The sequence below is a fragment of the Melozone crissalis genome, unplaced genomic scaffold (genome assembly GCF_028551555.1).
Source record: "Melozone crissalis strain CALT ecotype California unplaced genomic scaffold, PUWL_Pcris_2 ptg000045l_1, whole genome shotgun sequence".
NCBI lineage: Eukaryota > Metazoa > Chordata > Aves > Passeriformes > Passerellidae > Melozone > Melozone crissalis.
In genome coordinates, this window is record NW_026535823.1 from 21130350 (window position 1) to 21144288 (window position 13939).

Here is a 13939-nt window from a genome sequence, read left to right on the forward strand (position 1 = left end):
CTTTTAATCAGCAGGCCTCAAAACAATTTGAGTAGTCATTGAATAGCATTTCCCAGTTCTAAAAATGCATGTCAAGTTTTGTGGAGCCAACCACTCAGCCAGTAACAGCAAAGGAAAGAGAAATATGTGTTTAGTCTTTGGCACCCATCAATCCACCATCCCCAGCGAGAGCAGAGAGTTCAAATTACACTGCATGCCTGACATGATGTTTTTCCTGCAGTACATAGGCATGGCCAACATTCCTACATTGGTCTCCTGTGCTGCAATCACCACCAATGCTCTTGAGCTAATTAAATCTGAGAAATCCTGTGTCAAAGAATGAAAATTCTTTCCCAAAGCAAATGATTGTTTAGGCTTATTCAATGCATTTCCAGTGTCCTTTCATTTGATCAGTAATACCAAGTAGACTATTTCTGCACCATGAAGGGATCTCAAATGTGTTATTTTAAACTGCGCAGTCGGTATTGAAATTATTCTCTAACATCTCAGTTGCTTTTTTAGAGCCATTTCTTATAATTTAAAACTTATCTATTAGGATTTAGTTATTTGCTTTTATTCAGCCTTCAGATGACTACTTCTAATCTTGCCATAGTAAAGGAAGTGTGATCCAGTTGCTTACAATGAAGGCTGTAAAATTACCTAATTGTTGGCAGTGATCTCATTTTTCATCTATTAATCCACACTGAAAAGAGGCTGTCATAGCTGGTTAAGGGCACCACCACTATCCTGATCTTCAGGAATCTTTTTTAAGGGTCTGAAGGTTTAACCGTATCTGTCCTGTCTTCAACCATGAGAGAGAGAGATGCTCAAGCAGCATTATTTCAGCGTTACCAGCTTACCTTAAAAGGCAGTGGACGCTAGGTCCAAGCTGTTATTTTTTCCTTTAAAAATCTTACTTGGTAACTTTAAGGTATAGTGAGAAGAAGCTGTTCAGTGCAGCTACACTTGTTCTATGAATAAAATGTTCTATTCATGAGGAAAAATAAGAATTTGAAAACATTTAAAATAAATGAATTGAACAAACTGAAATTATAGAAGTCAAACCCCAGAACAGTCTGGTGGATGGAATATAGATAAGAGCTGGAATTGAACTCAACAGATTTGTTTTCTTTTTTCAGCTTCTTCATGGCTTTGCAGGAGAGGCACTGAGCAAGTCTAGCACAGAAGAAATTTCCCTGGCTTTGAAAGCCCTTGGGAATGTAGGACATCCAGCCAGCATCAAGCACATCAAGAAGTTTTTGCCAGGATATGCAGCTGCTGCCTCGGATTTGCCACTCAGGGTCCGTGTGACTGCTGTGATGGCCCTGAAAAACATAGGCCTGAAAGACTCCAAAATGGTAAGAAAATGCCTCCTTTGCCCTTCTGACTTCCACTTACAAAGCTGCTAACAGATAATGGGTGATGAGGGAAAAAAAAGATCTATTTTTTTTTAAGATAACGTTATTTTAAAAAAACTACTTAGCCATTCCTCGGTAGGCATGTCTTATTTCTTTTGACATTAACCTCCAGTATTTCAGACTGCAACAAAAAAAATCCCATTAAAAGGACACATTCATTGTTGTTGAAGACAAATCGGTATTTCCATTGCAAGCATTTCATTTCCAAGGACATTAGACAGAAAACTAAATTATTGACCCAAATGTGTTTAGTACTACTTCACCTTTGGTATGTGAGAGAACCACAAAACAAGGTTTTCAGAGAATTGACATTTAATACTGAGTGTCACATCTAATCGTAATTCAAGACCAGATTTTATTGTAAATAGATACCAGGGGTTTGCATCCTAATTACAAATTTACAGACATTGTGTGGGCTTAAGTCATAAACAGAGCATTTACTAAATGTGACTTTTGTCCCTGACTGAGATAATTATTAGATCTCACATACAATGCCTACCCCAGCACACTCTCGTGTACCACAGACATCACTTTACAATCGTTTTCATTTGGAAGCAATCTGCTTTTAAATGGAAACCTTTTCAAGCTTTTCAAGATCTTTTTCCTGATGTTGAAATGTCTTGTTTTATATAAGTAAATTCTTAATATAAAAAGGTAAAATAAAAGCTTTCATTAACTATTCACCTACTAATCAGTATCAGTGTTTCCATTATACTCATTTTTTGCATGCGCCTCCCAGTTTGAGTGCATATATTGATCCACAGACAATAGTGAGCCAGGGTATGCTTTTAACCAAAAGAATAAAGAAACAATTTAGTGGTGTGCAGGAGCTGGATGGGGAAGTGCAGGGGGGGGGAAGGGAGAGAATTGCAAGGGTAGAAGTTAAAGTATTTTCTGGGGGAAAAAAAAAGTCAATTTGATGTTTGAGACCAACACGGCATCTCTGATTATTCTTTGGCCTGGCTTTCCACAGGTGCCCCAGACCATTCAGTTTCATTTCCTATGCATTTTGTTTGGGGAAAATTGATCTGGAACAAGTTAATGATTGTGGCCACTTATTTTTTGTTCCAAAAACAATTCAATTCCTGTCTTGCAGCTAGGCACACACCCATATTTGGATTAAATGTACATAATTCATGGCCTTTTTTATTGTTTAATTTGAAAATTTAGGCCTACTGCATCTTTGTCACCTCATCTACATTGACATCTGATAATCAACCTATCCAAATTCATAAAACCAATCAGGGTTTTTCCAAAGTTTGCTGAAGTTTCCTGGGTCATTCCTCATTAGAGCTCATGGATGTGCTCTCTCCCAGGCAGGACAGGGCTGTGCAGAAGGGCTGCCAGAACAGGGGCATATCATCCACATCCATTTCAAAGTTAGGGCCAAAGGCTCCTGTGCCCCCCTGGAAACTGCAAAGGTTCCAGCACAAAATTGTTCTTGGTAGTGAATATTGCTGAGGGCAAACACATCAACCACAAGTACTACTACATTTATTGCCTTGAATTTTGGTTTAAGCGGCCTATATGGCATAGAGATTTCTGGTAATAAATTGGGTTTTATTTGTTTCATTTTTATTCTATTGTTTAGCAGAAAGTACCACAGAAGATCACATTATTAGAAATAAGTTGTACCTTTATATAGAGGGATAAATGATTTCTGAAATCACTTCCAGGTATGTAATGGATTCATGAAGTCTCTTTTACCTAGAGTGGGATAGCTCAAAAAAGGATGAAAGACTTGATGTAGAAGTTATCCAGTGAAGTTCCTTGGCTTTGATTGTGTAGGAAGTCAGACTACATTACCATAATGCCCCTTCCAGCCCATGGACTATGAAACCACACTCTTGCCATTATAATTAATTAATCCAAATTTTTACTGTGCTGTTGATGAAACAGATAATTCACTGCTGTTGGATGGTTATTAGCAAAATGTTCAAACATACAGTAAATCTGGATATATCTATTATTTTCAGGTCCAGGCTATTACCCTTGAGATTTTCCTGAATCAAAAACTTCATCCTCGAATCCGAATGTTGGCTGCAGCGGTTTTACTTGAAACCAAGCCAGGTCTCCCAGTAGTGATGACATTAGCTGATGCTGTGCTGAGGGAGCCCAGCATGCAAGTGGCAAGTTTCATCTACTCTCACTTGAGGGCCCTGGGCAGAAGCACAGATCCAGATCTTCAGGAGCTGTAAGGAAAATTCCCTTCCTAGAAGAAGCACTTGTTGCAAGCTAACTGGAATATTAATGTGCTCACTGAACTTTTCCAGGGGTTCTGCCTGCAGGATGGCTGTGAGAGCTCTAAGTCCCAAGTTTGACAGGTCTGGATATCAGTTCAGCAAGGTTTTCCGCTTCAGCATCTTTAAAGGTAAGATCCAGAAGGTTTTGTAGAAAATGTACACTGGTGAATATGTGGGGGAAAAAATTGTACAGTATGAGAGCAAAATTCTCCTAGCCAGCTGTTAGGCTGCATGTTGTTCCTCCGTATTTACCTATCTTCAGTGAAAAAAATATGAGGATCTCAGATCCTCCATTTGAAGAGTTTTTATGTCCCTGTGTGTTTTGCATTGTACACTGCCAGCATGAAATTACCAGAGGGCTTGTGGGGCTCTAACCCTCCGTTTTCATTAGTCAGGGAGGCACATGCTCCTGTATCAAATGCTGTATTCTCAGTGGTGCTTAACAATTTCATACCATTGTTCAGCACCAAACAAACAGAAGGGACCTAAATTGCTGCTGAAGTGGATTAATTTCTACCAGTGTTGAACACCTACAACTCCTGCTGCATCCAAATGTGATGCTAAATACTCTTCACCCCAACAATTGTGCCCAGTGAAACAGAAAACTCTGAAAACATTCAGATGTGACAATTTATTGCACCCAGGATCAGCTACATCAGGTTTATTGTCTAAAGATTTTTCTTGCATCTTCCTACCAGGATTCTTTACTACAATGAGCAGATCCATGTATGGTATCTGGAGACTGGCCAGTTACATCAGAGTTACAAATAAAAATGTAGTTAAAGTAGGGAAGGACCAGATTAGAAGAGATGTTTTATTGGGCCACATTGTAGCTTTTCCTATTTTCCATGTATGTTACTTTTCTCAGTAGATTTTTTAAGCAACTCCTCTATGTAAATGACCATGACAGCCTCAGTGATTTGGCATATGTGTCTGGTAGACTTGGGAGATTATATCTCCAAACACAGTCTCCTTATGCACGCTGTTTGTCTATCAGGAGTTGGATGTTTTCAGAACTTTTGTCGTTCACTGGTATCTCAAAGCAATCAATATTAAGAGACTCTGAAACATCTGAAATCCACAGTGCTGAGTGTACAAGTGCTGCTGCCTCCTTTTTGGAAACAGGGGTGTGGTTTGAAAGACTTTGGTAAATCTTATTGTTGTCTTGCCCCAGTTTTGTGGGTTTTACATGGCCATTTAATGTGTGCTATAATAGAAATAAATATGATACCTTCTTTAAGAATTACAGGCATATATTTTTATACATGTCCTTGCTGCCTCAATCATGGAGACAGCAACTGTCCAAAGAAACACAGTCACTAATATACACCAGGTGAATATTTGTGCTACTTAAAATACATTCAGGGATAGATACATTTTCTGTTAATATGAAGATATGTGTTTCTTTGTTTAGACAAACATTTTGTCTTCTAATTTTTGCTTTTAAAATTAAGCCATCTAAGTTTTCACACAGTGAGAAAGAAGGGTGCAATATGTATGAGGGAGGCTATGTGAAATTTAAAGGAGTACTTTATTTTGGCTGTAGCCTGGAAATGCAGTACATCAGGGAATTGCTGTTACTTCCTAGTGAAGACCATTGTCAGTAATTTGGCTACCATGGATAGGTAGGTCCTCATCCTGAAAAATAAAAACCAAGATCCTTTTCTCACACATGCTAATCTTAGACTTGCATAACTCAGCTAAATTAAGTCAATCTTGTACTACACTAGCATGGGAAGAGGATTTCTAATTTGATTTGTCTCCAGTAGCCACAGGTAAAATATTTTTCTGTGAGTCCATTCTGGAAGAGTTACCATAGTGACGGCTATAACGCAGTACCTATTTCCTTGATAAAAACAAAAATCTGCCCCCAGCATTGCAGATCTTTGTGGTGCTTGATGCTGAATTTTTAATGACAGGAAATAATGTCAGCTGAATCTATCTCTGCTCTGGAATTTGTCACACATGACCACCACAAATAGTGCTTCATGCTCTACACATTGCTGCTGAAATCAAAGGGGTGGCTCAGTGTGAGGACTGTGAGAATCTGACTCTTAATATGCACAGATTCACATAGTTAAATGTATGCTGATGTTTATATGTACCAAAGACTGCTTTCTTGTCTCACTAAGTTTTCTTTCCCCCATCTTTGGGGTAAGACATTAATCAAATATATGCAGGTGTCATCAAACTCTTATGGTGAAATGGCAAATATATTCTTGGAGCATTAGCACTATGTAATGCCTGAGGTGTGGAAAATATTCCTGCTCTCTTCAAGTCAATGAATTCTATATAATCATTTATTAATTTTTAAGCAATACTTCTTATTGAGTACCAGGAAGTACCATGGACTTTTTAACTTATTGGTTTTGTGGTAAGAACATAAAAAATTTAACAAATTCATTTAAGTACTGTGCCTCAGTTTTAGTGTCCTGTCCAGAAAACACCTGGCATTGCCTTGGCTAAGCTCATGCAGAGAAAAATTAGTCTTCACATTTCTGTTTTCTGTCAACTCACTAATAATGTCCCGGTGTGGCACCACTTGGTTGTTTGTTTGGTTTTTTTTAATAGGATCATCCTTACTATCTACTGAAAGTTCTCCACTTATTCCTCTGTCAAAAGTGGGGTGGCATAAATGCCTGTGTCTTGTTTGCAGGGGCTGTTTCTGAATCTCATATGCTGTAGGTAGATAGTGCCCAGCACTTTGGATAGCACAGTACATTCATACAGCAAAACAATGAAGGCAATTTGGCAAAATTACAGTTCATACATATTTCCCTATTCTCCAGAAGGTGTAGGAACAGGAGAGGAGTGCTAGAAGGAAGCACAAGGATGCCTGTGAATCCAGTCAGCCTTGTTTCTCTTGAAACCTAAGGAAACTTAGAAAAGCAAAGGGATTACTTTAACTCATAAAACAGGACAGAATCTAACTGTGCCAGAACTGGGAAGAATTCCTGACTGTGCTCTGCACTGATTATCTGTACTGAAGAACATTATGGATGATATATCTAAATAGAGAAATAAATAGAAACAAATTGTTTGCTCAAAGTTCACTCAATAGTTATCAATAATTTAACAACTGGTGCATTTCATGTGAGGTTTACAGCATTTGTGACTAGATTTATTAAGTAGTTTTTGAGTCATTTGAGAGACAAATCTATAGCTCACCATCTGTCCTTACAGGACATCTGTATCACTTTCCCTGAACTATTAGCAAAGGATGGCAAATCTGTTTTCATTTCTCATCTCCTTAGTCAAGGTGCCCTAAATGACGTCTCGTAAAAGCATTTCATAAGCTGATTTTACGGAGTGTGACTGGATGTAAATGATATGGACAGGCATATTTTCCATACTTGGAGAAGTTCACGAGGTGGGCCCATAGGAATTTCAGGAGGTTTAACAAGACCAAGTGCCAGATGCTGCACGTGGGTCAGGGCAACCCTCCATATCAATCCAGGCTAGGGAATGAACAAATCAAAAGAAGCCCTGCCAAGAAGGACTCAGGGTGCTGCAGAAGGAGAGCCTGGACGTGAGCCAGCCACGTGCACTTGCGGCCCAGAAAGCCAATTGTGTCCTGGGCTGCAGCAAAAGAAGCCTGACCAGCAGGACAAGGCGGAATTTATGCACCTTTCCTCTGTTCTTGTGAGCACCGCCTGCAGGGCTGCATCCAGCTCTGGGGCCCTCAGCACAGGAAAGATTTGGACCTGTTGGAGCAAGTGTTGAGGAGGACTAGTGAGATGATCAGATGGGTTGAACCCCTCTCCCATGAGGAAAGGCTAAGAAAATAGGGACTGTTCAGTCTGGAAAGGAGGTGGCTCTGGGGTGACCTAATTGTGGCCTTCCAGCACCTGAGGGGAGCGTGCAAAGGACCTGGAGAGCAGCTTTACACAAGGCATGGAGTGACAGGATAAGGGGAATGTATTCAAACTGAAAGGGAATCGGTTTATATTAGATATTACAAAGAAATCCTTTACTGTGAGGGTGATGAGACTGGCACAGCTTGCTCAGAGAAGGTGTGAATGCCCCAGTTCTGGAAGTATTCAAGGCCAGGTTGGATGCAGATTTCAGCAAACTGGTCTACTGGAGAGTGCCCGTGCCCATGGAAGGAGGCTGGAACTAGATGATCCTTGAGATTGCTTTCAACCCAAACCATACTATGATTCTATGATATAGCAAAAGCAACTGGAAAAATGGTATAACCACCATGCAGTGACCAGTGAGCTTGTAGCTTTGCCTATTATTACTTAAAAAAATTCAGAATATTCTGTTTATAACTGTTTCAGAACATCAGTTTTATAGCTAAGTTTTCTGGTCTTGCTCATATGATATTGATTATTAAATTAATAAATAGATATAATCTGCACATTCTGACCTAAAAACTAACTGTGCTGTGTCTTACTGCCTATTTCTCTGCAGAGACCCTTATGAGTGGGCTGGCAGCTAAATATTTGGTATTGAATGATGCAGGTAGCTTAATTCCAACTGTAGCAATGTCCCAGCTGCGGGCACATTTCCTTGGAAGAGTGGCTGATCCCTTGGAGGTAATTGGGTCTACCCACAGTTTGCCCTCTAATCCCTTCTTATAACCATCATCCACTGGCACCTGCACTTTTCCTTCCCACAGGTAGGAATAGCAGCTGAAGGACTGCAGGAGTTGTTTGCCAAAGGTTACGCTCCTGACAGGGACTGGGAGGCTGACTATGACTTCAAGAAAATCCTGAAAACGGTACATTCTGGGGGAAAAGAAAATCTCTGATATTGCTTTCTCAGACGTTATGAAGAATCAGGCTTTTTTAATCTTCTCACACAGCTCTCTGACTGGAAGGCATTCTCCAGTGACAAACCTTTTGCATCAGGCTACTTGAAGATGTTTGGCCAAGAGCTGTTTTTTGGTGGACTTGATAAAAACGCCATTCAAAATGCACTGCAGGTATCATTTTTAAAGCACCACTACCCAAGCATCAAAGTCTCTAAAATACTGTTACTTTCATGCATTCTCTCCCTTTTATAAATCCATGATTGGGGTTTTTGTCTCTAGTATTAATCAAGGCAAATAAGGTCAAGCTTTGATCAGGATTATTTATAATCATTGCTGGCAGAATTTCCCCTGAGGCATAGTTAATGACACGGATCATGATATTCGAGTTCTGCTTATTTAGACATGTTGAACTCTGTAATTGCAGGCATGGTATGGATCTGATGAAAAAATCCCTTCACTAAGGAGAATAATCAGTAGCCTTCAAAGTGGTGTAGGGAGGCAGTGGACCAAGGCTCTCCTGTCCTCTGAGATCCGCCGCATTGTGCCCACCTGCACTGGCTTCCCGACAGAGACCAGCTTCTATTACTCTTCCATCACAAAAGTGGCAGGAAATGGTAACATAGCTCATTGCTTTAGCAATACAAACATTCTTGCTAGGACTGGAGGGTGTTTTTAACCATTTCCTTGCTTTCTTTTTAATAGTTCAAGCACAGATTACACCTTCTCCAAAGTCTGATTTCAGATTGACTGAGTTACTAAATGCCAACATTAAGCTGAGATCCAAAACAAGTCTAAGGTAAGTATTTAGTATAAAATAAAAGAATAATATTTTCAAGTGACAGAGACCATAAATATTCAACAGCTGATTGCTGCATGAACATAATTATACCCTCCTTCTACCTTTCCAGCATGGCCAAGGAGGTGACCTTTGTAATGGGAATTAATACACACACAGTCCAGGCAGGGCTGGAAGCACGCACCAAAATGAATGCTCATGTGCCTGTGAATGTCGTTGCCAGTATCCAGATGAGGGAAAAAAATGTCAAAATTGAAATCCCACCATGTAAAGATGAGACTGATGTAGTTACCATAAGGTAAGACACAGCACTTAGTATCTTTCTATGTAGCAAAGCAGAGTCACCCAAATACATCTAGGAATCTTGTCTCTGACTTACAGCTTGGCTAAGTGGTGGTGATTGGTATAGTTAATGTCCATTTTAAATGAAGTGATATGCACTAAAGCTTTGATTGAAAATATGTGTTACTTTCTGTGGCCTTCACCTGAAAATCTTCCTTAGGACTATATCTCAGTTGTTGAGATCCATAAGCTATCTGAAACACAAATTACATGAAATTTCTATCTTGATACAAATATTTGAACTGGAAACACTAGGTAAGATATAAGCCAGATGAATCCTATCAGTTAGAACAGTTAACCCATCTATATTTGCATTAGATGCCTTGAAGCATCGAGTGTTTGGTGTTTCTTATGTTTTTACTTTGTTCCCCTGTGGCTGCCATTTGGTTTTCTTACCTGTTAGGTCTCCTTGATTTATTATCAGTGCATGCAATTACAATACACTCCGGAAAACTGTTGTAGCCAGATGCCAAACAAATGAAAACAGATGGAAATACAAATGCAAAGAGCAGGAGGAAACAGAAAAAATATGTCCAAGGAATCAAAGCAGTAGACCAAACTTAGAAAACCTTCTCACGCACACACATGAAAAAAAAAACCCTGAGAAAGAGATGCTGAAAATTCTTCACAAAGGAAGAAGCTTCACTGACAACAGAAATCGGCGATTATACAAACCACTGAAATGTTAACAAGTTTCTGCTCTAGGAATACAGCCGTAACAAAAGAGATCAGTTGCTTGATCCAGCTGCAATTAGCATTCATGGCTGCTGGCCCAGGGATGCTCTGCAGGTCTCCTCCATTTAGCCACCAGTTAGGCTAATCAATATTTTCCCTTGTCCTTGAATAGTCACAGACCATTTGACGTGCATTTGACATCTCATCCTCCTCCCTAAGACAATTCCTCCTCTCCATCAAGTGTGGTTGTAATAAGGTCCTCTCCATGCAGAGGTAGGGAGGGTCTCAGCATTTCAGAGATGAAAAGTTGGCTGCATGGTTTTTTTGGTTCAGTTTCCTATGGAGGCCAGGACAGCCTGCTCCTAAGGTCATCAGGGACAGCAGGCAACAGCTCTCACTAGTTCCCACTGTTAGAGAGAGGGAGGCAGATATTAATGAACTCAATAAGCACACTGAACTGAAATGAGAATATTGAATACTGATGGGGAGTTTAGAGCCTCAAGCAGAGAGAAATATTAGCAGAAGGATCCTCCCTGCAAATAGATAAAAAATATTTTCCTCCTTTGACTTAAGGGGAGATCAAATGAGACAGAAAAAGGGTTAAATGCATTGCCATTACGCACAAAGCAAGTCAGTATCAGAAACAAGGTATTACAGCAGAGAAGCCCGTGAGTTCCAGCACAAGCCCTGCTCTAGACCCTGCAGCATTACCATTTATAAAGTGAAGTAGTCACTTGGAAATAGCACCATAATGCCAAGTATATGAGAAAGCTAATACTCACTAGATGACTTCTAGCACCATCAATTTCTCTCCAAAAAGCATTCCCATTCACTGTTACAAAACAAATGGCCAGTGGAAACCACACGGAGCAATGAAACAGCAATGAGTGCAAGAGAAGGCAAAGCAATAACTAGAGAATGTAACATTGAACCACATCACTGAGGAGGTCAAAGACCAAGCAAAGTAAAATCTTAGAGGCATGAAGAAAAACATGCAGGCACGGTAGACAGAAAGGAGATAGATATATAGATGTATAAATATATAGATATATATAGCTATATAGACTGAGTTAAAAATTTAATTCAACATAGCCTTTTTCTTCCTTTTACATAGACCTACCAAATAATAAAGATCCAATTGAAGTCAATGTTTTAGGGATATTGTGACACCTTCCCTTGTTAGCTTTAAATACCCCATTTAAAGAAATAGTCCTGGAAAGCTATTGATCTTTCATGTGTTTGTAAGCTCTGTTCAAAATATTTTCATATTGGGCACTGTCTTGATGGTCAGCAGGTTACTTTCCACAGTCCCATGACATTAAAGTTAGACAGGACATGGTATTATTTTCCCCATCATCTCTGGTATTCAGACACAGGAAGCAAACAGTTTTCAATAGTATTAGGTTCATTTATATCCTACACACCATAAAGGTTATAACCTGTCACAGCAGTGGAACTTATATAAATTTTCAAGAGCCAAAAAGAAATTCAGGTTAGTAATCACAGGCTGAAAAGAAGAAAAAAAAAATAGTAAACTTTGGTGATAGAGATGTTGCATTCCCAAGACAAATCAGCACATTATGGGCTCAACTCTCTCTATAGCAAAAATCAGAGCACAGTAATTAATCGTACTATGGAGAGAATATATAGCATGTGTTTCAATTCAATCCTATCAAAATTTAATTAAAATAATGGTTATTTTTAAGGCTCTTTTCACATAATTATTTAGTATACTACAGATGGCTACTTCAACATACTTTTAAACAAAATTTACAAGAAGTAAAAATCAAATAAATTTCAGGGGAAATTAGAGCTCTGTGATTAAAGTATAAATATGGAGAGCTGCCAGAGAATGCACTTTGCTAATATACCACCATTCATAATGACAGCCTACTGAAGTATGTACATAATCATGAATAGAGCGTGTATCATAAGGTTTTTTGCTAATTTTAGCTGTAGGATAAGCAGAAATTGCTTCACATAGGCATCTTATTTGTAAGATGAGCCAGGCAATTGTAAATCTCTTTGTCCAACATGGCTACACCATGTATAGCAAAGAATGCAGAGAGCGATCTTGCTGAGGCAGCAAGGTGTGTTTGGGGAGAACTGCTCATTTATTTACATGTGATGTCACACTGTGCTTCAAAATCAGGAAAAATGGTTTTTTGTTGATTGTTTTTTGTTTTAAACAGACATTTGAGCTCTCCTGTCCCCATCCTAGGGACGTATGTAAGGCCACACTCTCTGAAACATCAGTATGTCCAGCACAGCTGAGTTGCTTGTCCCCTACCCATGCAGTGAGTTTGGCTTATATTATAGCACAGCTTCTTCTCTCATCCAAAAAAATGCCCTAATACATATTGGAAAATCTCTTTATTTTTCCTCCCTTGTGTGGGATCAGAGAGAGCAGATTCTTTCATACCATAGCTTTAGGCCTTCTTTGTGACTGTTTTTTCTTGTTAAAGCACCAGAGCTGGCTCTTGTAGCCTATTTTTACTGTGCCGTGTGATTCTGCAGACATTGACATGTGTCACCTGTGATGCAGCTACATTTGTCGGCTCTCTGTGCTCAACAGGGAGGAATCGATCCTTCACTTTCATTAGGTGGCAGGAGTAGACTATTGGCATAAAAATACTTAAAAAATTGGAAAAGAAACCCCAGGGCTTTCTGCTTGGAGATCCAGCCTGCAGTTCAGTGGTCATTTGAATTATTGAATGGGATTAAAATAAAACCATTTCCCTTTTTGTCTCTTTACCCAGATGAGCTATCTGAAATGCAAGTTGATTTGTATTTTCTTTTATCCCCTCAGCTTGTTAGGGAGAATATTTTATTTCAGATTCCATTCTTCAAGGTTCTCCTATCACCCAGCGTGGAGCGTTGCTGTCATGTCCTTATCTAAAAAAAGAGAGAGATGGAAAAGAAAACAAAGCCCACAGGTGACACACGTTTTATTGAGGTGTTCCACATGAAGAGCAATTGTGTGCTTTACATTGCACACAGCACGGTAGGAGCCTTCAAGAGGAAGAGAGGGCTATCAAATGAATACAAATTCATCTTTCAAATAGGTTAGATTGGAATTGCTCAGGCTAGTACACTGTGGACCGTATTAAAATAGAGGCCATTTTGAGACCATCTCCATTCACCGTCACAGCAGCCACCTCCATTGGCAGACCACAAAAGCCCCAGGGCAAAGAGATCAGCTTCATCCTTGAGAAAGAGCACGTGGGGAATTTTGAGACGGATGTTAGCTGATAAATGGCTAATAAGGTAGAGCTAGCACAGTGTTAATAGCTGAGGGAAATAGGTTTGTGTCTCTCAGAAGCGTTTCAGCATTCGAGATGTTGCTCTGACCCAAAACAAAACTCATAGTTCACAGCACCGTAACAAGTTCCACGAAGAATGTGGGGTATGAAGCCAGGGGTTCAGGATATTTTGCCATGAGAGCCTCAGCCTGATGCTGCACCTTCTACCTCTTATCTGGGATCCTGACTAATACACCTGGAATTCACAACACTGGAAACAATGTACCAGACAGATTTACATAAATAGGCTCTTAACCCTCCTGCTCAACTCTCTTGACCTCTTGCCAAGTCATGGCCAAGGCATGAGTATTAGTGAATTTAAATCAAGCTGGAGACACTTAGTTTCATGATTTCACACTCCTTTCTTCAATTCTGCTCTAATAAAAATTGCACAGGAAACAGCATTCAGCAGCTACCAGTTCCCA

The 13939-nt window shown here is 39.6% G+C and overlaps 1 protein-coding gene across 1 annotated transcript in view; it reads left to right on the forward strand.

Moving 5' to 3' along the window:
* Positions 1 to 13939, forward strand: part of LOC128943322 (vitellogenin-1-like) — a 42791-nt gene that overhangs the window by 11569 nt on the left and 17283 nt on the right. Inside the window, exons 11-19 of the mRNA XM_054286220.1 lie at positions 1119 to 1337; positions 3374 to 3591; positions 3671 to 3768; positions 8057 to 8181; positions 8265 to 8366; positions 8451 to 8570; positions 8824 to 9013; positions 9102 to 9195; positions 9308 to 9493. Coding sequence (XP_054142195.1) covers positions 1119 to 1337; positions 3374 to 3591; positions 3671 to 3768; positions 8057 to 8181; positions 8265 to 8366; positions 8451 to 8570; positions 8824 to 9013; positions 9102 to 9195; positions 9308 to 9493 — 1352 coding nt within the window. The remainder of the gene's footprint in view (positions 1 to 1118; positions 1338 to 3373; positions 3592 to 3670; positions 3769 to 8056; positions 8182 to 8264; positions 8367 to 8450; positions 8571 to 8823; positions 9014 to 9101; positions 9196 to 9307; positions 9494 to 13939) is intronic.